Consider the following 21,868-nt stretch of genomic DNA (forward strand, 5'->3'; position numbering starts at 1 on the left):
ATCACGTGTGCAGCAACTTCATTTACCCTTCACCTCCTTCCTGCAGGATCTGATCCAAGAGCTGGTTTGTTGAAGTGTGTGCTAACAGGCTTGTACCCCTCCACCCACCACAGGCAGCTCAGCTCTTCCAAGACTTCTTCCACTGTTATGGGAGAGCAGGTCCCTGGGGCAGAGGTGCTACCTGTGGGACTTGAGGTGCTGGGGAGAGCTGGGAAGGTCCCACCTACCATGGAGAGTTTTTTCCCCCATGTTTTCCTGGCATGCACCCCACAGCCATGACCTGTCTTTGCTGTCATGGTACTCCCTGCCATGGGGCTGTGGGGAAAAAATCCTTCCCTGTGAGGGTGGTGAGGCCCTGGCACAGGTTGCCCAGAGAAGCCGTGACTGACTGCCCCATCCCTGGAAGTGTCCAAGGCCAGGTTGGATGGGGCTTGGAGCAACCTGGTCTGGTGGAAGGTGTCCCTGCCCATGGCAGGGGATGGAATGAGATGGTCTTTTAGGTCCCTTCCAACCGAAACCATTCTGTGATTCTATGATGTGATCCTGATCCTGTGTCCTCACTCTTGCACAACCCATGCCTTGGGTGCCATAGCTGTGGGTCTCCATGATTTTATGGCCAAACAGTGCCCTGGAAACCTGCAGCAAGGCCAAGGCTGCTCTTGCACCGTGGCCCACGATTGTCACCACTCTCCTCCCCGTTCCCTTTGCTGTGGGTGATGTGGTCCCTGGGCAGAGGAGGCAGAAGGGACAGGCCTGCAGGAGTGATTTTAGAAGTGTCCCAGCAGCATCCTGAGCTCACACGGGATTTCCACCTGTTGTGGTGCTGTGGCTGGGGAGAAAAGGTGGGGTTTTGGAGCACACCCAGCCTTGGCCCTTTCCTCCTCATTTCATCAGCTGTGTTGCGATCACATTGATAAAGTCACAGGGATCACCAGGGCGCTGGGGAGCTACTGGGATATAATTAGGGTTTTGGTTCACTTTCCTGGCTGCTTTCCCATTAGGGGAGGGGCAGTAGGGATTATGGATGGAGCAGATGTGTGGAGGGAGGGGACGTTTGGCTTGCATGGGAGGTTAATGCTGTGCACAGGCTGATGTTGGGGGGGTGAAGTCTGTCATCCCAGGCATGGGGGATGGAGAAAATCTTCTCGGGCTCAGCCCCCTCGGATTCCTCAGGCCCAGATTGCTCCTCTCTGCTGGGGTCGAATGGCTGCTTCCAAAGGAGAGGTTGCAGAGTGCTCCTGGGAGCAGCTCACGGCTGTGAACTGCCTCCTCTCCCTGAACTCCTCTGGAAGTGCAGGAGCCAGATGTGAGCAGCAGGTTTAGGGAGAAAACACTGCTCCCCTGGGACACAGGGACAGCTCCAGCAGTCTGGTGTGTTATTCCCAATCTTTTCCTGGGTGTTTGAAGCACTTTTTGCCCTGGATGCCACTTGCCTTTGAACCTGATGGTGCCTGCCTGGCCAGGATGGCTCTTTGCTGTCTGCACCAGCACCTCCACCACACCTTGCATGTGCCAGCAGAGCCCAGCTCGAGTTGTTGCTGGGTGGTCTCCTTGCCACACAACAGCTGTGTGTGCCTGTTGGGAGCTTTTCTTCTAGGAACTGGCCCAAAAGCCTCCCATTTTGTGCCATTCAGTGGGATGACCAACAGTCAAAGTTCAGAAAACGCTCTCCAGCTGTCGCCTGGACTGTTGGAAAGGTCTGCAGAGCTTGTCAGGAAGCTTCTGGGAGCAACGCAGAGCAGGTATGGGGTTTTTTGTGGGAGTGTGAGTGTAGGGTGTAGGATGTGGGTGCTGCTTGTTTGGCCAGCCCGACCCAGCCTCTTGTGCTTGGGTCGACCCTCGCCCCTCCAACTGCAGACCCCCAAGTGCCCTGGGAGCTCTGCTGCCTGGTATTCCCAGCCCTGCAGGAAGCTCTGCAAAGCTCATAAGAGCAGCGCTGGGGAATAATGAGATTTCCAGACTAATTTGTCCGGATTCAAGAACTTCCACTGAAGCATCTGTGCCCGTGGGAGTTGCCCGAGCCTCCGGTGGATCTGGTGCTGCTGATCCCCAGGATTGTCCTCTCCTCCCCTGCAGTTGTTGAGGGCTGGTGCAAGACACTGTATTGACAGTCCTTGCGGGTTGAGGGGGTCCTTGGGGAAACCCCACCACAGCAGCAGGGCAGTGCAGGGCCCTAAATTATCCAGAGCTCCAGGCAGCAGCTTTTGGAGGTGGCTTCACACAGCTATGATGGTGCTGATGGCTCGGTCTGTCGCTGTGTGTCTGCTCCTACTCCTCTGTTCAGTTGCATTTGCAGGAGAGGTTGTGGAATGGCTGGAGACTGGGAGACCTGTGCCTCCTTCCCTTCTGGCCTGGAGGGGAGATGGATTCACTCAGGGAGGTACAGAGATTTGATTGATTTAATTTGTTGCTTTCCTTGGATGACCCTTGGCCTTGGTCGTGTTTCCCTCACCCCCATGAAGCAGAAATCCAGGTCCAGCTGTGGTGGAACAGGGCTGTCCAACACAGGTGGAGATCATTCTGCCTCGATCCAAGTTTCCAACCCCCTGACCTGTCTCCAAAATTGGCACCACTGTGTGTATAACCATCTTTGTATGGGGGTGACCTTCTGGGAACATGGTTTCTGGTGTTTGGTGAAGCCCCTTGCTCCTGGGGAGGGACATGGGAGCCGGCATTCCTGGAGGTGGTGGTGAGCTCCTGCACATGTGAGCCTGGCAGCGCCGTGCAGGGACCACCTGGGACTTGTCTCCTACACTGAGGGGGTGGAGGATAAAGTTGACAAGGCCAGTTTGGAACAGTGCAATTTAAAATTCAAACATCAAGATGCAAATGAAACCCGTTTTTTCTTCCCACCCCCAGATGACTGCGTTTCCCTCTCCAGGCAACTCTCCCGCCATAATCCCTGCACCAAGCTCTGGTCCCTCCTGTATTTACCATCCTAGTGCGTGGTCTCACCAGGTTTTTGCCATCGGGCTGATTACCATGACAACTCCCTGGAAGGCTGTAGATATCTGCTTCCCCTTTGGCTGTTGAGCCTGTGCATTGGGGAGTGGGGAAGGTGCCACGCTGGCAGCTGCGAGCAGATGGGGTCGGATCCGTTATCATGTATTCCTCCCACCCTCTTCTAAGGAGGGGAGGAGGACATTTTGCATTTTAAATGCATCTAAATCCCGGAGAGCAAGAGGAAAGAATAACTCTTTGGTTTGCAGGGCTGTGAGGCGGTGCCTTTGGCATTGCAGGGCCATCAAGCATCTCTGCAAAGCTTGGCTTCTGCTTTGGTCTCCAAAGAGCTGGGATAGGGGTTGAGCGGATGCTTCAAGCTCTTTGTGCAATGTTTGGCTATTGCTTTGGCCTCCAAACAGCCGGGATGACAGCTCAGAGCAGCCTCTCGACCCCCATCCTAGTGGGACCTTGCTCTCATTTCCGTCACGGTGCCGATGTTCTCTGCATCTCTGTCCCTGTTCCCCTAGAGTGGCGTTGGATGTGGAGTGTGCATATCCATGGGCGCAAGTTTCCCTGAAGGACTCCCTGGATTTGGCAGTGCTGTTGAGGATGCACAGGCTCAGACCCTAGTGCTGAGGGAGGTTGAACCCACTTGGTGACCGCCACTGGGTTTGCTGACCCTCCTTGCCAGGCACGGGTGGTTGTGCCAGGACAGGATAAGGCTGTTCCCATCATGCACGGACCCCTTGGAGGCCGTTCAGCAGGAAAGAGGTTAACAGGAAGGAGGCAGGCTAGGCTCTGGCTGCCAGCTCCGACCCTGCTTTGGAGTGGGGAGCAGCTGGGAGCTGCAAGAGCAGTGCGAAAATAGCCTTATAAGGCCAAGACAAGCCGACTCCAGCCTCCGCACAGCCCCGGCCGGGCTTGCTCCGCTCCAGCACCCGCTCGCCGGATGGATACCCTTGGGGGCAGAGCTACAGATGGGATGTGTGGCACCGAACTTGCTGTCTGGGCACCCCCAGAATGGGAGCTGCCCGTGCCTGGCTGAGGTGGCACTGGGTGGGAGAGGAGCCCGAGGGTGCTCCCGGGCAGTTCGCAGGCAGCTCTCGGCCTCGCTCAGTGTTTAGACTCGCTGTCTGTGGACATAAACACCGACTTCGCTTAAAAGCGGCCCCTGGCTGAACTCTCCTGCCCAGCCCCTGCACTTCAGCCCCTTCTCAAACTGCTCCCAGGGAAGAAAATTCCTTCCCACTGGCAGAAGTGGAGCTGATGTTGTTTTATTTCCTGGTAGAGGCTCAGGAGGGCTCTTTAGGGGCCTGGCATGCAGAGACAGGCATGTGTGGCACTTGCTAACCCATCCCACCTCTTTGGGGTGGGTGACCTGGAGCCATGGGGAGCTCCTCCACTAAAACAAATTTCAGGAGCCTGCAGTCAGCACCTGTGATGAACAAGCTAGGGTCAATGGTGGGGAAATATGTGATGGGGCTGGAGAAGGGTTATGGCGTTTATCCAACTTGGGAGGGTGTTCCTGCGTCTCTGGCTGCACACCTGGACAGCTGTCCTGTCCCCTCCATGTGCTGGTGCAGGTTTGCTGCCAGTGCAGAGCCACATTGGCAGTGCCAAGGCCAAATCTGCAGAGGTGCCTTCTTCTGTGAAAGGGGATGATGGCTTCTGGCAGGCTGGTGAGTCCAGGTAGTGGTGAGATTTGGGGGCATCTTCCCCTGTTTCTTGCACAGGGGCACAAGATGTGAATGCAGATGGGCAGGGAACATGTGTTGCTTGATAACTCCTTGAGGATGTGGCACTTGAGGACATGTTTTAATGGTGAACACGGTGGTGGTGCTGCGTTGACAGATTTGATGATCTTAAAGGTCTTTTCCAACCTTAATGATTTTATTATTCTGTGATTCCCTTGCCAGTGGAAAAAACCTCCTCTTCCTTTGCCTGGTGCATGGCCTGAGCAAGCTAGAGGTTTCTCAGTGACTTCACCAAGCAGTAGATGCTGATACAGGAAGGGTCCACGTGGGAAAGGTGTGCTGAGGTGGCCAAGAAAAGATACTTGGATGGCACAGGGAGAGCAGAGCGCTGCTGTGGGAATGGGGGAGCCCATGCTTCTGCTGCCCTTTGATGGGGGACTGCTCCAGTCCATCCTTTTGCAGAGCCTGCAGAGGTCGTTTTCAAGAGCCTTTGTCTAATTTAATAAATCCAGGACGCTCAGCCTGCCAGCTGATCTATAAGTGTAATAAAATCCTCCTGCAGCAGCACTCTGGCTGTGGTGTGGCTGTATCGATAGCCTGGTGCCTGGTGGCAGGAAGCCTAAAAGGCTCATTAAAGCCCTGCTGCTGTGCCAGCCGTGCTCACCTGGTGCCTGGGCAGCTCTGGGCACACCGTGGCCACTCTGCCAGCACTGGAGCCAGCCCGGTGTGTGCATGGTGCATCCCCCAGTGGGGTTTGGGAGGTGCATCCTCCTCTGGGGTTTGACAGGCTGTGTGTAGCCTCACGTGGCTGAAAAGGGATCCCTTACAACTACCTGAAAGGAGGTTGTAGCCAGGTGCGGGTCAGTCTCTTCTTCCAGGTAACAAGTGATAGGACAGGAGGAAACGGCCTCAAGTTGCTCCAGAGGAGGTTTAGATTAGAAAAATTTCTTTACTGAAAAGGTGGTCAGGCATCGGAACAGGCTGCCCAGAGCAGTGGTGGAGCCCCCTTGCCTGGAAGTGTTCATAAACCATGTAGATGTGGTGCTTAGGGATGTGGTTTAGTGACAGACATGGTAGTGCTGTGGGTTAATGGTTGGACTCAATGATCTTAGAGGTCTTTTCCAAGCTTAATGTTTCTGTGAGTTTTCAAGGAGTTGGTGCTTTCTTGATGGCCTCTGGGCAGGAATGGTGGATGTGGCTCTGGTTTGCGTTCCCAGTGCTGTGCTGCTGCCAGGAGCTGCCTGTCCCAGCTGCATCAGTGCCCTTGCCCAAGCCGTAGTTGTGTCCATGTTGCCTGGATGTGCCCATGGCCATGGGACAGCAGAGTCTTGCTCCCTCCCACCCCACAGCCCTGCCAAGATCTCACTTGCATCCCACCTCAAGCACTGGGCACTGGGATGGGTGAAGCTTTTAGCAGGCACAGGAGCTGCCAGTTGCAGAGCACTCGGAGTGCTGCGAGTGAGCAGCGCACTCGGCAGCCGCCCTCATGAATATTTTAGCTCAGAGAATTAACATTTGTCGAGACGAATTTATGGAGGCAGCGTGGATGTGTGGATGTCTCTTCCCCAGGCACCACAGGCTTGCTGCTGCTCCAAGGCAGCACTGGGAGCCAAGACAGAGCCAGCCAGAGCATGAGCCCGTCACGGCAGAGTGGGACAGCAGAGCCATGATCTCCCCCCGGGACAGCCAGGCCCCGGTGCCAAGGCAACCACCCTGCCATGTGGGATAGACAAATGGTTGTGGCGTTTTGTTTTTTTTTCTCTTCCCCTCCTGGTTCTTGGCAGAAAGTAAAATGTCCCTTTTGTTTGGTTTCCTCCTCCCCCTGCCCCATCGCCTCTCTTTAAAGGTTGTGTTCCAGATTTTGTCAACCCACGTTGTGTAATAACCCCGGAGAATGGTGTGGGCATTGACTGTGTCCCACTGAGGCCGTGGCAGAGCCAGTCCTTGGGAGCTTGACCGTGGGGTTACCTGCTCCAAAACATCCTGTGTACAGCTGCTGAGCAAAACTGCCTTGTATTTTGTACTGAGCTCCCATGATCCATGTGTTAGAAATGACGGGGAAGGTACTTGGAGAAAATTCTGAGTTTTTTGAATCTAAATAATCCTCTTTTTCTACTTGAGTCCTGCAAAACCATATGGAAATTAGGGACTTGCAGATAAACTCTGTTAACTTTCAGCAGCAGCCATTGCACCTGGGAGCATCCAGCACTGTGCAGGAGGATGCAGTAATGCCCTGCTTGGGATTTCTTGCTTTGGGCTTCTAAGAGGTCCCTGTTCTTTCTTTCCCTCGGTTCTAGTGCCCAAAGAGGGGGCTGCTGGAGTTTCTGGGCTCTGCATCCTACAAGTATCCATCCAAAGGTCCCTGCATCTCATCTGGAGGCTGCTAGGATTGTTGATGTGGAGAGCATGGCGTGACTCACGTCCTGAGCACCCGGGGAGGGAGAGGAGGAGGAGGAGAATGTACTATAGGCTTTGTGTGTTGTGGAGAGGGACGCTGAGAGCACGTGTGTGTCAGTAGGGATCTGTCATTCCGAAGGGAAACAGCAATGCAATTGTTTCTTGGCTCCAGTTGCTCTGCTGGTACTGGCAGCATGGAGAGCTGTAGCTGCTCATGTGGTGCAAGTGCTCCCTTCCTGGTGCTAATGAGGGGCAGGTCTGTTGACTGGACTGGAGATGGCTCATGGCACTGAGGAGAGCTGGTAATGGTGCCCATAATGGTGTCCTCTGTGCTTCCAGAGGTGCACTCTGCTGTGCTTCCACTCCTAACCCCAGTTAAATGACACACCCAGGCACCAGGTCCAGTTCTGTGCTCCATCCCATTGGCAGCAGCATGGGAAATGGCAAAGGCAGGGCCCCAGCACCTTGGGGACGGGGCTGTCCCTGAGCTGGGGACCGACAGCAGCTGGAGCAGGAGCTGAATCTGAGCATCCACTCCTCACCTGGACACAAAGCCACCCCGGGCTCTGACGCTGGGTTCAGCCTTGTATCAAAGCATCTGCTCTTCAGAGGGCTGGTTGAAGTCCCAGCCTTGTTGTTGTTGTTTTGGTGTCTCTGCCATACGACACCTCCCTGCTTCTGCATTGATTTATTCCCTTACAATTGCGGGACCCACGCAGTCCTCACCTGGCCTTGGACTAGCCCAGGGACCAGCTCTGCTTCCTTCCCCAGGGATCCCCAGCCCTGAGAAACCCTCCAGCCTAGAATGGGGTGGTCAGAGGTGGGGATGGGATCTGAGTTGCCTCCTCCTCGGTGGAGTTTGCGTGTGTGCGCACACGCGTTTCCACCCGGCTCCATTTGCATTTCACTTCAAAGTGCCTGTGTTGCCTCCAAGGAAGGAAATAAATGGTGTAAAGGAATTTACATCCCGAGCGAGCAAGGCTGCTGGTCCATCAGGTTTCATCTGCTGCTGACAGGTGTGGAGGTTCAGGGAGGCTGCTGTGGGATGTCAGGTTCATCCCTGGTGCTGCAGGTGCCAGAGGGTCAGTCCTAGCTTTGCTCCCAGCCCTTTCCTGGCATCCTGGCTCAGAGGTGTGGTGATGGACAAGAACTCATGTGTCAGGCTGTGCAAGATGCCAACGTTCACCCTCACAAGGAGGGGTGAGTGGCAAAACCACTTTGCAGGGCCAGCCTGGCGGTGAGGGGGCCCCAAACCGGCTCCTCCGCTCCTGGCACACTTCATTCAGGGCGGGGTGTGAGCTCCAAGGGAAGCCGCCCTGAATGCTGCCGTGGGGTTAAAGAGGGAGGAGAGCAGGCGAATTTTGTCTCTTCCTCTCCTCCTGTGCCAGCTCCCTGCCAAATCCCTGTGGGGCCTTACAGGGAGTCAAGCGGTGCCTGTGGCAAGAGGGACTAAGTGGCCCAGGGCATCCCCGAGGGACTAGGGCTCCCTCCCTCCTCCTCGTCCCCTTTTCCCCCTATCCTGGTTTCATTCCCTTGTGCAAAACTACTCTGGGTGGGGAAGGGGTTGGACCTGGACCTTACAGTCCTGGAGGCCTCGGCTGTGCCAAAGGCCAGCAAGACAAAAACGGTTCTAAGACTCCACTTGGAACAGGAGAAAGTTTTTCCGTTGGGTTTTTATAGCTCCCGGAAAGCGGGGTTTTATTTTTGTTGTCTAAGACAAAAAATCCTCTTAGGAGCTAAGTACCCGCGGCGGTGCAGGGCGGGAGGCTGTGCATGCGCCGGGCCGGGGGTCTGGGCTCCGTCCCTGGGGTCTGAGCATGCTGATTTCCACAAAGGAAAAGAGGAGGTTTTGTTGTTCCTGATGTACAACTGGTCCCGTTTGCGTACACATTCGCTGCAGCACCCATGATGGCTCCGTGCCACCCCTGGGCTGTCAAAGGATGCTCCCACCCAGGGACACAGCTGCAGGAAAAGCCCTTTTCCTGGGGAAAGGGTTTTTTTCCCACTACTTGCAGGAGGAGTAAACTGGGGGCTTTGTGGGGCTGATCTGAATTTCCTGGGGTTGTAGGCTGGGACCATTGAGCTCTCCTCAGTCGCCCTTTCTTTGCATAGCGCAGGCTGCTCTTGGAGGGGTTTTGCTGGCAGGGGAGCTTGTTTCCATGGTAAAAACCTTAACAGCATCTGCCAAAAATCCGTCTCCTTGTTGGCCCGGCCATCTGGAGGGCACAAGGAGGCTTTGACAGGGTGACAAGGTGGCCACGGGCTGCTTTGGGTCCTCCTTTGGTGTAGTTGGCAGCTTGGAGGGGTCCCTCCCTCAGTCATTTATGCCCCAGGTGCAGGTTTGCTCTGGGATGCTGTAGGGCCCCCAGTGTCACCCAGCCTGGTGGGGACAGGCAGGCTGTGGATGGGGGAGCCATGGCATCCGTGCTCAGGGAGGGAGGGCTGCGGGCGCCATGCACCAGGAGCGGGTGGCCACGTTGTAATCGGATGAGCCAGCACTGCTCCAGATGGACCTGTCAGCTCTTGTCAGTGCTGACACCCCTCCAGGTGTCCCTCTACATCCCCTCAGGCCACAAGGGCCACCGCCTGTCCCACTTTACTGGGTCTCTTTGGAGCAAGGGGGCCTAGAGGTGACACTGTGTTCACAAAACCCACCGGACAAATAAGGTGCCATCCATGCTGTGGTCCTTCCCTGGCAAAATCCATGAGTTTTTTAATTTTAATGGGAAAAACCTGGCATGTGTGTCTGTCTGTCTGTCCCTGAACCGTCCTGTGGTGAGGACAGTGGGACCTTGCTACTTTGCCACCCCTTTCCCCAGGTGCCACCCCACCACCCCCGATGGTTCAGAGCTGCAGACCCAAAGCCGGACACGCGGTGCCTTTCCTTGGGATCCCTGTACTGCACCAGGAGATGCCCTGGATATTGGGCATAGGAGAAGTGTCTTGCTGGCAGCAGTGGACCAGACTGGGCTGGCAGGACTCGTACCTGCCCAGATGTGTGGCACAGGGCTTTGCTGTGTGCTGGCACAGCATACAGATGGGTCTGGGAACTTGTGATCAAAGCATCTTGATGTGTACGATCCTGATGTCCACCAAGAGAGGTTTTAGGGCTCAACTCTGCACTCTTCTGTTCTTCTCTCCTTAAACAATACCCGTTTCTCCTTCCCCTTGCAGCCGACAACCCTCCCGCAGGGCACCATCAACATGAACCAGTGCACGGATGTGGTGGATGGGGAGAGCCGGACAGGGCAGAAGTTCTCCTTGTGCATCCTGACACCGGAGAAGGAGCATTTCATCCGGGCTGAGAACAAGGAGATCATCAGTGGGTGAGTGCAGATCCGGGGCTGAGCCGCTGCCGTGCTCTTGCATGAGCTGGGAGGAAGAGGAGGGTGAGTAGGACCTTTCCCAAGGCTGGGTGCTGTGGCAGTGCATACCCAGGCTGATCCTGAGTCCTGGGGATCCCGATGGGTGCTGGGGTTACCCCATGGTGCTTTTAGCCTTGTCCATCCCTAGGCAGACACGGAATCCTGGGGTGGATGCAGCCCACCCCCGTGGTCCCAGGGGAGCATCTGACCTGCAAGGATGATTAAAGTATCATCCCTCACAGGAGTGCCTGCTGCTGACCTGCAGGGACTCAGAAACACTGATGATTAGCCACTAAAACAAGCAAATCAGGGTAGATTTCCCAACTCCAGGTGTTGGGTGGTGACCTAGAAACATCCTCTTCCATCACTCACATGCTGTCTCGGGTTGAAGCTGGAGCTGGTGAGGGTGCAGAGCCGTGGGAGAGCAGAGCTGCTGGCATAGAGCTGGACTGTGGTGGGGCTGCTGCTCACCTGCGAGCGTTCCCCACGTGGTGTTCCCAGAGCTCAGTGCCTCCCTCCCAAAATTTGTTGACATTTGAAACTCGAGCAGGAAGTTGAAGGGATGAAGCACTCACTCTTTCCCCCTCTTCCTGAGTCACGGCGTCTCCCACCTCCCCCAGCCCTGGCAGCAGCAGAGTCACCACTTTCAGCTGAGATTTCTATTTCCAAACGTTTTCTTTGGTTGTGACTCCCCCCGTTTTGGTAAACGCTTGTCGAAATATGATATTTTTCTACCAAGAGCTTGAGATTTTGATTAGATACGTGCTATCTTGTGTTGAAACCTCCCTGCTCTACTGAGACACACGAGCATGGGTCATTCCCTCTCTGTGAACCACTTTGGGCTGGCAGACCTGTCCCCCCCGACCCCGTTCACAGCAGTGGGGTTGCAGCGGCTGCAGAGCCGGGATGCAGAGGCACAGGGGAATCACGGCACAGGGGAGCCAGCTCCTCGCCTCCAGCCAAGGCAGGAGCAGTCACTACACCCCAAACCATGGCCAGCCCCCATGCCCTGCTCTCTCCTCCCTCTCCCCACGCTCCGGTTCACAGCTCAGCCTTTGTTGCTGGTCCTGCCTGCCGCGGGAGGGAGAGGCATTGCAGAGCGAGGTGGGGCTGATTTATTGCTCATCGGCCCAGCGATGGGTTTTGAAGCAGCGCGTTTGCTCCTGACTGCAGGCATTAATCATCCCAGAGCAGTCCCACTCTGGGGCTGAGCCAGGCGGGTTTCGTTTTCAGTTGCAGCACGACAGGAAGATTTCCCTGGCTGGGGGAGAATTTGTTCTGCGTTCGTTCCATCCTGCTGGCATTTATTGCTTAACCAAACCCCACTTGATGTGGTCATCTCCAAGTGCTTTACAGCAGCAGCGTGCGAAATGGGGGGAACAGGGGGGAGAAGGAGGGACATCTGAAGCAGGAGTGTTTCCCAGCGGTCCTCAGATACCTGTGGAGTTGGCAGAGATGCTGGGCAGGTCGTCAGGCTGCAGTGGCAGGGCACAGGAGGGTCCCCCCAAGTGACTTGTGCAGGGGATGGACTCCACAATGCCAAGTTCACGCTGTTCTTCCTTGGACAAAAGCACTTTGTGTGCAGTGTGCGGGTGTTGGCATTGCTGAAGGGGGAAGGTCCTGCTGGAGGCTCTGTCCCTCTCTGCTGTCTTTCAGGATCCTTGAATCTCTGCCCCATGTCAGCCTTGGCTGTGGCCTCGCTCTTGCAGTGAGTGGGGTTTGAGCCAAAGCACCCTGAGGTCATCGCTCTGCCCCTCCTCTCCTGGCTTTTTTTGTCCCCAGGAGCTGGTTGCGATGGTTTCTGGTACTGTTCACCACACTGACCCTGACCAGGTCAATGTCACTCCCATCCCTACGTGCTCCCCCACAGCACAGACCTCACCTTCTGCTTTCTCTGCCCGCAGGTGGCTGGAGATGCTGATCGTCTATCCCAGGACAAACAAGCAGAATCAGAAGAAGAAGAGGAAGGTAGAGCCCCCAACTCCCCAGGTAACCCCAGGGAGACACACACATTGCCACCCAGACCCTTGCCTCCCTCTCAGGGCCACAGCCTTGCTTTTTTCCTGAGGGAGGTCCCCTCTAACCCTCCGGATCAACTTTCTGCCAGCCTTCTGATGCTGCCTGTGCAGAGAGTGAGAGCTGGGGTGAGCCAGGACAGCAGATCAGTGTGAATTAATTCCTGATCATCACTTCCAGGGTCACACACTGCTTTCCTGGCTGCTTTGTGGCCACGTTTCACCTCTCGGGTGCTGTTTTGTGGCGCCGGCCCTGCCCACACTGTCTCAAGAGTGGCCACAAAGCCATGCGGTCCCTGTGGAGGACCAGGGAGAGGTGCTGTTCGTGGGCCATTTCAGCAGAAACAGGATGAAATTCCATCAGGCTCCAGTTACCCCCTTTGAGATGACCCCAGAGATAGTGGGAATGAAAGGAAAATACTAAAGGCCAGGGCCAGGCTGGGAGCTCCGGGGCCGGAGCCGGGCTCTCCAGGGACCCGGCAGTGGCTTCGTGCTCGCTTTGACTATAAATGGTAAAAAGTGGGGCTGACTGTGACTCAGTCATTCCTGCCGGGCTCCCACGTGGCCAGAGTGGGGGAGAATCCCACAGATGGGGAACGTGACCCCGAGGCCACCCTCGTCCCTCGCCGGGGCTGAGAACAGCCGTGTCCCTGAGGCCGCCTGACCTCCGGGCGTGCGTCCCGCCGCCATGGGGGACCGGCTGGGAGGGCTCCTCCAGCCGAGCCGGGTTGCACACCAGGGACCAAAACCAGGACTGGGGCTCCCCTGAGGCCTGGTTTTCAGGTCCCTGTTGATGGAAGTTCCCAGGATGGTCCTGGTGCAAACTGGGCCCATGGATGGGGTTTGTACGGCATGTCTCTGAATAAGTTTCCACCATGCCGCTGGATAAAGATGTTCTGGGCAACGGGAAAAAAAAATTAGGGGGAACATGATCCTTTTTTGCACACCAGGCTGGAAGTCTGAGTCACCTCCTGCCAAGGGCTGGGGTCCTTACAGCCCCTCCAGGCCCTCGAGTGCTTACTCTGGTGATGCTTTGGGGAAAATGCCTCTTCTGTCCATGACCAAGAGCTGATGCGTTACGAGTTGTCCATCCTCAATCCCCAGGGAGAGGGCTGGTGCATTTGGGGCACCCCAGTGAGCGGATGCAGCAGGGCAGGGATGCTCACCCCATCCTGACACAACACTAAACCCAGGCTGGGTTCAGGAGGGGGACGGGGCGGAGAGAAGAAGGGGCGCAGAGCCAGAAAAACATCATTCTGGGTTACATTTCATCACCATGGCAACTTCTTGGAAACCGTACAGGATCTGAGCTCCTGAGCACCAAATAAGGGAAGTGGCTGCGGGAACGATGCTGGCTCCCCACAGACAGTCGGGCTCCCCAGGTGCTTGGGGATGGGGCAGGCATGGACCCTCATGGAACATTGCCCCTCCCGTCTTGGGGCAGGCCACCCCAAGCCTCATTCTGCTTGCTACCCTCCTTCCACCCTCACCATCCTGTCAATCCCAGTCCCGTGGTGCTGGAAAAAGGCCCAAATTCACTTTACAAAGCCAGCCTCCATGTGGGACCTGCTGCCGGACGGATGCTGCGCTGTGTCGGACACTCACAAGCCACCTGCGAAAGCAGAAGCAGCATCTTTGCTGTTGTCTCCTGAATCCAGGCAGCTGCTCCAGGGAAGGAGAGGAGATGCTGAGGAGAAAATCAGCACCAAATCCCACTCTGTGAAATGGCTTCTCCTCAAGTTGGCTGCTGTTCAGCTCGCTCTCCGTGTGCTGGTGGAGAAAGGCTGATCTCTTTCTAAAGATGGCCACACGCTAATCTGGCAGCAGGTCATGTCTTAGATCTGCTCAGGGAGGGATGGACACCTTTGTGATTTAAAAAAAGAATTTAAACAATGGATATTCCTGCTATTTCTAGCTCTCACATAGTTTTTCTCTGTCTGTGGTAGAGCAGAGCTTGGTTGCAGCCGGGAGCTCCTGGGGCATCAGGGCCACTTCCAGCTCCCACCATCATTTTTTTTATCATCCCTCTGCAAAATCACCAGGATGGGAGCAATGCAGGGAATATCAGCTTTTGGACAGGGAGAGTTGTGTGTTTTCACTTTGCTTTGCAAGCAGGTTGCAGTTTTAGGAGAAAAAGGGCAGGTTTTGCTGTGCTCCAGCGGAAAGGTGCAGGCAGCAGGACAGACTGGACTGCCTGTGCCTGCCTGCTGCCTGTGGGAACTTGAGGCAGGGTTTGGGGCTGAAATCTGGGATTTGAGGCGCTGCCCTCTGTTTGCACAGGGGTGTGGCAGGCTCAGGTAAGGAGAGCATGCCCAGACACACTTCATGCAGCTGGAGGCTGGTTCTGCTGATTTTGGTGCATGCTGCTGTTTGGAGATGTTCATACCCCTGAGCAGCAAAGAGTTAATGTCTCTGCTCCCTTACAGACTTCTTTTTGGCCCACATCTCAGCCTAATTAAATACATATCTACAAATAATTTCACGGGGGTGTGTGTAAGGGATATATAAAAATATCCTGAGTTGGTGATTAGCTTCGGGCTTGGATCGATGAATGAGTGGTTGAGGGTGGAGGGGACCTTGGAGATTGGCCCGACCCCCTGCTCCAGCAGCGTCCTCTTCAGTGGGATGCTTGTGAACTCTGGATCGTTTACCTCCAACACTGCATTCCTTCGGTGTGAAATTTCCAAGGGGATTTTTTTAAAAATTGAGGTCATTTGCTGCTTGTTGTGGCTGTGCACAGAGCCAGGACCCACTCCCTGGGAGATCCCCGGTGGCACTGGCACAGTCCTGCAAATGCTGATTTGGAGGTGCAGGACTAAAACCCACCTGATGTGGGAGCAGGGGATGGAGAGGATGCTCCTTGCAGCCACTGTCCCCAGCCTGTGGCTGCAGGCTCAGGCAGTCCTGGATTCTCCCTACTCCATAGAAAAGGAACAAGCAGCTGGAAAACTTCCCACAATCCAGAGGGGAGTTAATTGTCATTGATTTATTGGTGGCTTTAAGGAAAATAATCTTCGAATGCTGAAGCTTAATATGACAACAGCAAAACATCTGGTAATGAACAAAGCTGAGGAAGGAGTTGGGAAAGCTGCTGCCTCTTCTGGGTCACACTCTGAACCTGGGCTGGCCTGGCTGTGGCCACCAAAGTGGCATCATCCATCATCTGATGGAATCTGGAGCTCCTTGCTAGCAAGAGAAGCATTTGAGATGATGGGGATTGTTTTAAAACAGCATGAAGCTGTGACACATGGCTGATCAGCCCTGTCCCATCCCTGTCGTGCTGTGATATGTCATGGGCAGCACCCAAACCCTCTGGGACCTCAGGGCCAAGCCTTTGGGGACTCTGAGTGTGGAGCTGGGGCAAACTCTCTAACCTTGCTGTGTCCCTTGTTCTTTCTAGGAGCCTGGTCCTGCTAAGATGGCTGTGACCAGCAGCAACATCCCCAGTGCAGAGAAGGTCCCTGCCACCAAGTCCACGCTCTGGCAGGAAGAAATGAGGGGCAAAGACCAAGTGGACGGGGGCAGCGGCATCAGCCCGGCACAGAGCCCCGTGCAAGGCCAGGCCGGGGCTGCCAGCTCCCTGAAGGATCCCGTGCTGGACAGCAAGGAAGGTGAGGGGCAAAGGTGCCAGCACTGATGTGATGCTGTGGTGGCCTGGTTCAGGCAGCTGAGCTGGCAGAAAACCACTATAGAGGGAGAAGTTTTCCCTGGGTTTGGTTCCTGGAGCATTCCAGCAAGGAGAGAGAGGCAGACCTCGTCCCTGCTGTGTGGGGACTAGTGTCAGGCATTACAAGCTGAAGTTCAGGAAGGAAAAAGTTGGCATTTCATGATGGAAAATCACAGTGTGGGGCCCAATCACGCCCTGGCAGGGAGATGGGGCTGCCTACCCTCACACTGGGAGCAAAATGCCTTTTCTAGCCCTTCCACATCCCCACTTGGGCACCCAGAGGGTGCAGGACCATATCATGCTCAGCCCAGGCATCCAGGCTGCCAAGCACTGAGCTCTGCTTCCTCCTCCAGCCCTGTTTTACATTTGATTTCCATGATGATTCCCTGGAAGATGCTGGATCCATGGCATTGTTCTCCCTGAAACAGTGGGGTTGGGTGCTCTTCCTGCCAGGCCATGGATAGGTCCCAGTGCTGGGGCCCTTTCAGGTGGGGAATGCTGCCCACTCAGGTGGGGAATGCTTTCCACCCACTCCCACTTGCCAGGAGTGAGATGTCCATTGCCTTGCACCCATAGAACTGTGGTTAATGCTGGGCTGGGGAGGACAGAGATGGAAGTGGGTGCAGAGCAGTGACTGCAGCCACCCAGTTCTTGGTTTGAAAATGTTTCACCTGTGCAAGCCCAACCCAAGAGTTGGACCAGCATCCTCAGTTCCCTGCAGACCATCCCACTGTCTCTGTGGGCATGAGGGAGAAAAGCCAAGGGTGCAAGAGATGACACAGGGCTGGGGCCAAGGCTCTGCTCTCATTTCCTGCCCTTGTCCTGGGTAGAATTGGGGTGTTTTTTGTTAAAAACAGAACTCAGACTTGAAACCAAGCATGGTGACTCCTCTGTCCCTTAGACGAGAGCTCCATGAACGGAGACCGGATAGACTGCGGGCGGAAGACGCGTGTCGAGAGCGGGTACTTTTCCTTGGAGAAGACCAAACAAGACTCGAAGCTGGAAGAGCAGCAACTGCCGCCCCCGCCGAGCCCACCCAGCCCCAGCACCCCGAACAACAGGTACAGTTATCCCAAATCGCCCTCACAGGAGCATGCCCAGCCCTTTCCTTCCCCAGGTACCCGATCAGGCGACCGAATGATTCACAGCTCCTCTCTGAACTCCTTGGACTCGAAGAGCAGTTGCTCCAAGCACAAGGACTCCAGCAACAGAGATGTAGGAAGGGGAGCTGAAAAATCGGGGCGTCCCCTTTCTTTTAAAGCCAGCCGGCAGTACACCACCCTGGCCGACGTTCCCAAGGCCATTAGGATCAGTAATCGTGAGGCCTTCCAGGTGGAGAGGAAGCGGCTAGAGCGGAGAACCCGGGCTCGTAGCCCTGGGAGAGAAGAAGTGGCCCGGCTCTTTGGGAATGAGAGAAGGTAAGGGATGAGTGGCTCATCTCCTGCTTGCATGCTTATAGCAGCACCAGGGTTGTGTCCTGGCCACAGCCTGGATGGAGCAGATGGAATTTGCCAGGTGAAGCCCCTTTGTGTTCCAGTGCTCTTGTGTTCAAGGATGCCTATCCACACCAGCCAGGTGGTGGGATGTCTTTAGTAGGGCCAGCGGGCAGGTGTCATCCTACCTGGCTGCTCTGGGGACAGCTGGCTGAGGTGGGTGATCACAGAGTCACAGAATGGTTTGGGTTGAAAGGGACCTTAAAGCTCATCTTGTTCCACCCCCTTGCCACAGGCAGGGACACCTTCCAGGCTGCTCCAAGCTCCATCCAACCTGGCCTTGGACACTTCCAGGGATGGGGCAGCCACAACTTTGGGCAACCTGTGCCAGGGCCTCCCAACCCTCACAGGGAAGGATTTCTTCCTAATATCCAATCTAAAGCTACCCTGATGTTCAGTGGTGTTGGGTGCCCCTATTTGCCATGCAGCCCACCCTCCCAGCCCGCAGCGCGGCACACGCTGGCAGCCAGCACCATTAATTAGGTGAGTTCTCTAAATGGTGTTAGTGCCAGGTGTGTTACGCAACTGCCTAATGAGCTGAGAGAGGTTTCAAAATGTCACGGCATTAATCTGGGAGAGGAGGGAGAGGCGGGTGCAGCGCCAAGGCAGGGCTGCAAAACAGCTCAGTGTGGAGGAGGACGGGGAGGGCGTCCGCGTGCGCCGGCGTGCCGGGTGCTCTCCGGGAGAGGCCAAGGACGGGCTCCACTTGCCCTGGGAGAGACACATTTGTGCAGTGAGGGCAGTGGAGCACACTGGGAGACAGGCCCCGGGTGAGAGGGCCGCCTGCCAGTCTGATTTTCCCGCCCTGGTTTTCCTCCGGGCATGTTCTCTCTCGCACGGTTTCAGCAGGAGCTTCTCCTCTGTTTCTTCCCAGCCCCTAAAGGACTGTTTTCCAGCCTGGCTTCTGAGAGCTGGGAGCAGGTCTGGGATGTACAGCACAGCTTTGTGCTGGTGCTGCCAGTCAGCAGGAGGATCCCAGACCTGGCCCAGAGCATGCACAGAGAGTGCTGGACTGGGAATAAATGAGGAGAGCTCAGGTTTGGCTTTCTCTGCCGTGGGAATTGGCCTTTCCCCAGGATTGAGGAGGAGGATGCCACACTAGTCCCTTGGCCACCCTGGCTGGGGACAGGGCTGAAAAAAGGCTGGTGGCTGCTGGTTTGCAAGCTGAGCTGATGCTGCCTGCGGGTGACATCCTGTCCCTGCTGGGTTTGCTTGCACAGGATGCCCTGGCCAGTGCCTGTCCCCAGTGTGACAGGACAGTGCATTCCTCCAGTGCCAGCAGTCCCTTGCTGCAGCTCTGGAGTATCATGCAACACTGGGATCATCCTGCACGGAGCTGGGGAGCAGATTTACAGCAGATAGCAGGGCCCAGGAGAGGACATTGCTGCCAGAGACTGTCCTTTTTTAATGTCAGCTCCACTCATTGCCTGCTGGCAAGTGCCTTTTCCCAGGGAAAGTCTGCTTTTCCCAGCCCAGCTGGGGCTTTATCAGTATTGGCAGGAATTTCCCTGTGTCAGCCCAGAGCCTTTATCAGAGCAGGACGGGTGTAGGGAGAGGAGCAGGCACTGCACCAGGCACTGGAGGCTTGCTGCCCGTGGGGCTGAGCCCAGTCCAGCATTTGGGAGAGGGTGATGGCAGAGTAGGGTGAGGGGTCCCCATCTGTGGGAGGGATTGCAGCCTGCGGTGCTGGAGGAGTGTGCTGTGAACAGGGATGGTTCAGTGGGTGTTTAGGGATGGGCACATTTGTTTTCTCCTCCAGTAACCTGGGAATTGGCCCATGCAGGTGGTGTGGGTGCAGAGGTCCTGTGTTCCAGAGCTGGGACACCCGTGTTGGAGCTCTCAGGTGGACTCAACAGGGCACAGAGACACGGTCCAGCGTCGCACCAAAGAATTAACATTCCCCAGCACCCTGCTCAGCTTGGCTTGGCTGCTTTTTAAACTTGAGTTTACTTAGTCCCCATATCCCTCTCATTTTTCTCCTCTGAGCTCAGACTGTGCTGTTTGAGGTTGAGCAGATACAATAACTCACTTCCATGCTGTGGGGTCGGCTTTTTCCCCCTGGCTTAACACCATTTCTAATAATCCTTCTCAGTAACCCACTAACATGTCAGGGGACACTTGCCCAAAATCACGTGCCCCATGCCAACCCCAAAAGCACCAGTCAGGCATTGTTCAGATCTGCTTTTCAGTGCAGCCAAACAAACTCACTCTGATTCTGTTGGTATTTTCAGCTCTTCCTCCCATTTTTTTGTGTAAATCAGTGCAAGTGTCAGAGCTATGGATGGAAAAGAATTATTTTAGGTACCCAGTGCTGCATCCTGAGTGACACACCTTAGGCTTAGCTCCAGCTAAAGCCATTTGTCAAGGCTTTTCCTCCTGCTTCCTTATCGTGACAGTTATTACGTGACTTAAGTCCAGGAATTTTCCGTGTTGACCATTTATACCTGACTCTGCCTACACGCCCCATGCAGACGTCTGAGCTCGCAGCCACTCAGAACCAGGAATCAGAAAACAGGAGATAATCTCCCTGATTTTGGCAGAGCGGCAGAGTGCGAGTTCCCTCTGCTGGCACGTGGCAGGATGGGGCTGTGGCACCCACTGGGATGTCCCACCGGGCTGGGGGAGAGGGGCTGTGGCTACAGAGGTCGAGCCATCCCCAGTCTCCCATCTCAGAGCCATCCCTAGGGCAGAAGAGCAGGGGCAGCTCTTTGGAAACCCCCTGGGTGAATCTTGAAGTTTTGCACACAAAATCACAGCTGAAGTGAGCTGCAGGGATGTCCTTGGGCGTCAGTCCCCATATCCCAGCGGGGCTCTGCAGCTGCGGGGATAAATCCTGGCACATCTCAGAGGAGGGTGCCAGCAGTTTTGGGAAAGAGACCACCATTGGATGGGGAGTCCCTGGGGTGCAGAGACCCAGAGCCCCTTCCTCTGGGTGTGCAGCTGCAGGCTCACCCTCCTTCTGCAGCTCCCTGGGGAGCACCAGGATTTCTGTTTGGCAAGCTTGGCTTTTTTGCACAATTCCAGGGGTGCAGCCTCTAAATCCATGGCTTTCTCAGTTGACCCCATATTCTTCTTATACTGGCAGGAGTCCACTGTGGCATCTGCAAGACCTCCTGTAGCAGTGTGATCAGGGGCTGAGGTGTATTTCTAGCCTCAATAAAGAGCAGAACTGCCTGAAATCACTTAAGATACTTTTTTCCCTCAAATTCCTTCTCTGGAGCTTCTTGAGATACAAAGCTCAGCTCTGAATTCTGCTTCTCCCCATACATAGGAGTGTCTGCTCTCCCAAATATAGGTTTTTATTCCTTGTAAAACTATCCTCTTCATACTTGTGGACCTCTTGGGAAAATTATCCTTTCTTTTCCTGACACTCACTATCTTTCTTGCTGCTAAATAATGAATGAATCCAATAAAAACAAGCCCTTTTTTTCCAATCAAAGAAAATCACTTTAACGATAGCTCGTGCTGGTTTTTAGAGCTTCCCTTCCCACTGCACACCCCCCACTAACAGCTGAGATCTGCAGCCCGGGTTTAGTGGCCTGGAAAAGATTAACAGCCTGCATGGCCGAGGAATTCCTTGGGATGAGCTTTTGTAGTTGAAAAGCACTAAATGGCACTGCAGCTTTTAAAATGCTTCTTCCTACCTGCCCCAGCCTCCTTTTGTCCACAAAGAGCTTCTGTGCAGAGGGAGCAGCTCTCTCTGACACGTTTTGGTGGGGAGGAGAGCCCTTCCCTCCCTGTTCCCTCAGGATCTCTGGCATTAACATCTCTGAAATGTTGATCTAATGGGAAAAAGAAAGATTCTTTCCTGTAATCCGGATGATATTAACCCTTGGGGCTGTGATTTGGTTGCAGTGATTTATTTTTCTCCTCCCTTTTTCAATGACGAATGAACCGGAATGATTTTGATTTTGTTTTGTATGTAGATACAGATATATAATTTCCTCTTCTGTTCATTCATTTTCCAGCCTTGTTTTCTTCCAGGTCTTGTTGCTCTCCACCTTCTCCTGCTGTGTTGCTGTGTGACGTGTCCACCTTTACTTCGCCTGCTTCGCTACCATCTCATCTCAATCTCAAGCCGTAGAACAACCTGGTGGTGCAGCCCCTTTCATGAGAAATCAACCTGCTTTTGATTTTGTTTTTATGGTTTTTTTTGGTTGGGTTTTTGTTCTTTATTTTTCTCCTGATTTGTTTTTTCTTCAGGCCTTCACTCAGTAGGGCACAGACAATGTTAATTCATGGATCTCTTATTTCCTCCTGAACTGAGACTCAGAGAAGGCTGGGCCAGTGTAAA

At 54.9% G+C, this 21,868-nt stretch overlaps 1 protein-coding gene across 8 annotated transcripts in view; it reads left to right on the plus strand.

Moving 5' to 3' along the window:
* The window catches only part of MPRIP (myosin phosphatase Rho interacting protein), a 75,524-nt gene that overhangs the window by 21,958 nt on the left and 31,698 nt on the right, over positions 1-21,868 (plus strand). For 7 of the 8 annotated variants that reach the window (XM_064673271.1, XM_064673276.1, XM_064673272.1 and 4 more), the window contains exons 4-7: positions 10,209-10,360; positions 12,304-12,388; positions 15,815-16,025; positions 16,983-17,142. In XM_064673271.1, coding sequence (XP_064529341.1) covers positions 10,209-10,360; positions 12,304-12,388; positions 15,815-16,025; positions 16,983-17,142 — 608 coding nt within the window. Of the gene's footprint in view, positions 1-10,208; positions 10,361-12,303; positions 12,389-15,814; positions 16,026-16,982; positions 17,500-21,868 lie in introns of all 8 variants that reach the window. The other variant, XM_064673270.1, reaches the window with a different exon arrangement.

Source organism: Pseudopipra pipra, chromosome 16 (genome assembly GCF_036250125.1).
Source record: "Pseudopipra pipra isolate bDixPip1 chromosome 16, bDixPip1.hap1, whole genome shotgun sequence".
Taxonomy (NCBI): Eukaryota; Metazoa; Chordata; class Aves; order Passeriformes; family Pipridae; genus Pseudopipra; species Pseudopipra pipra.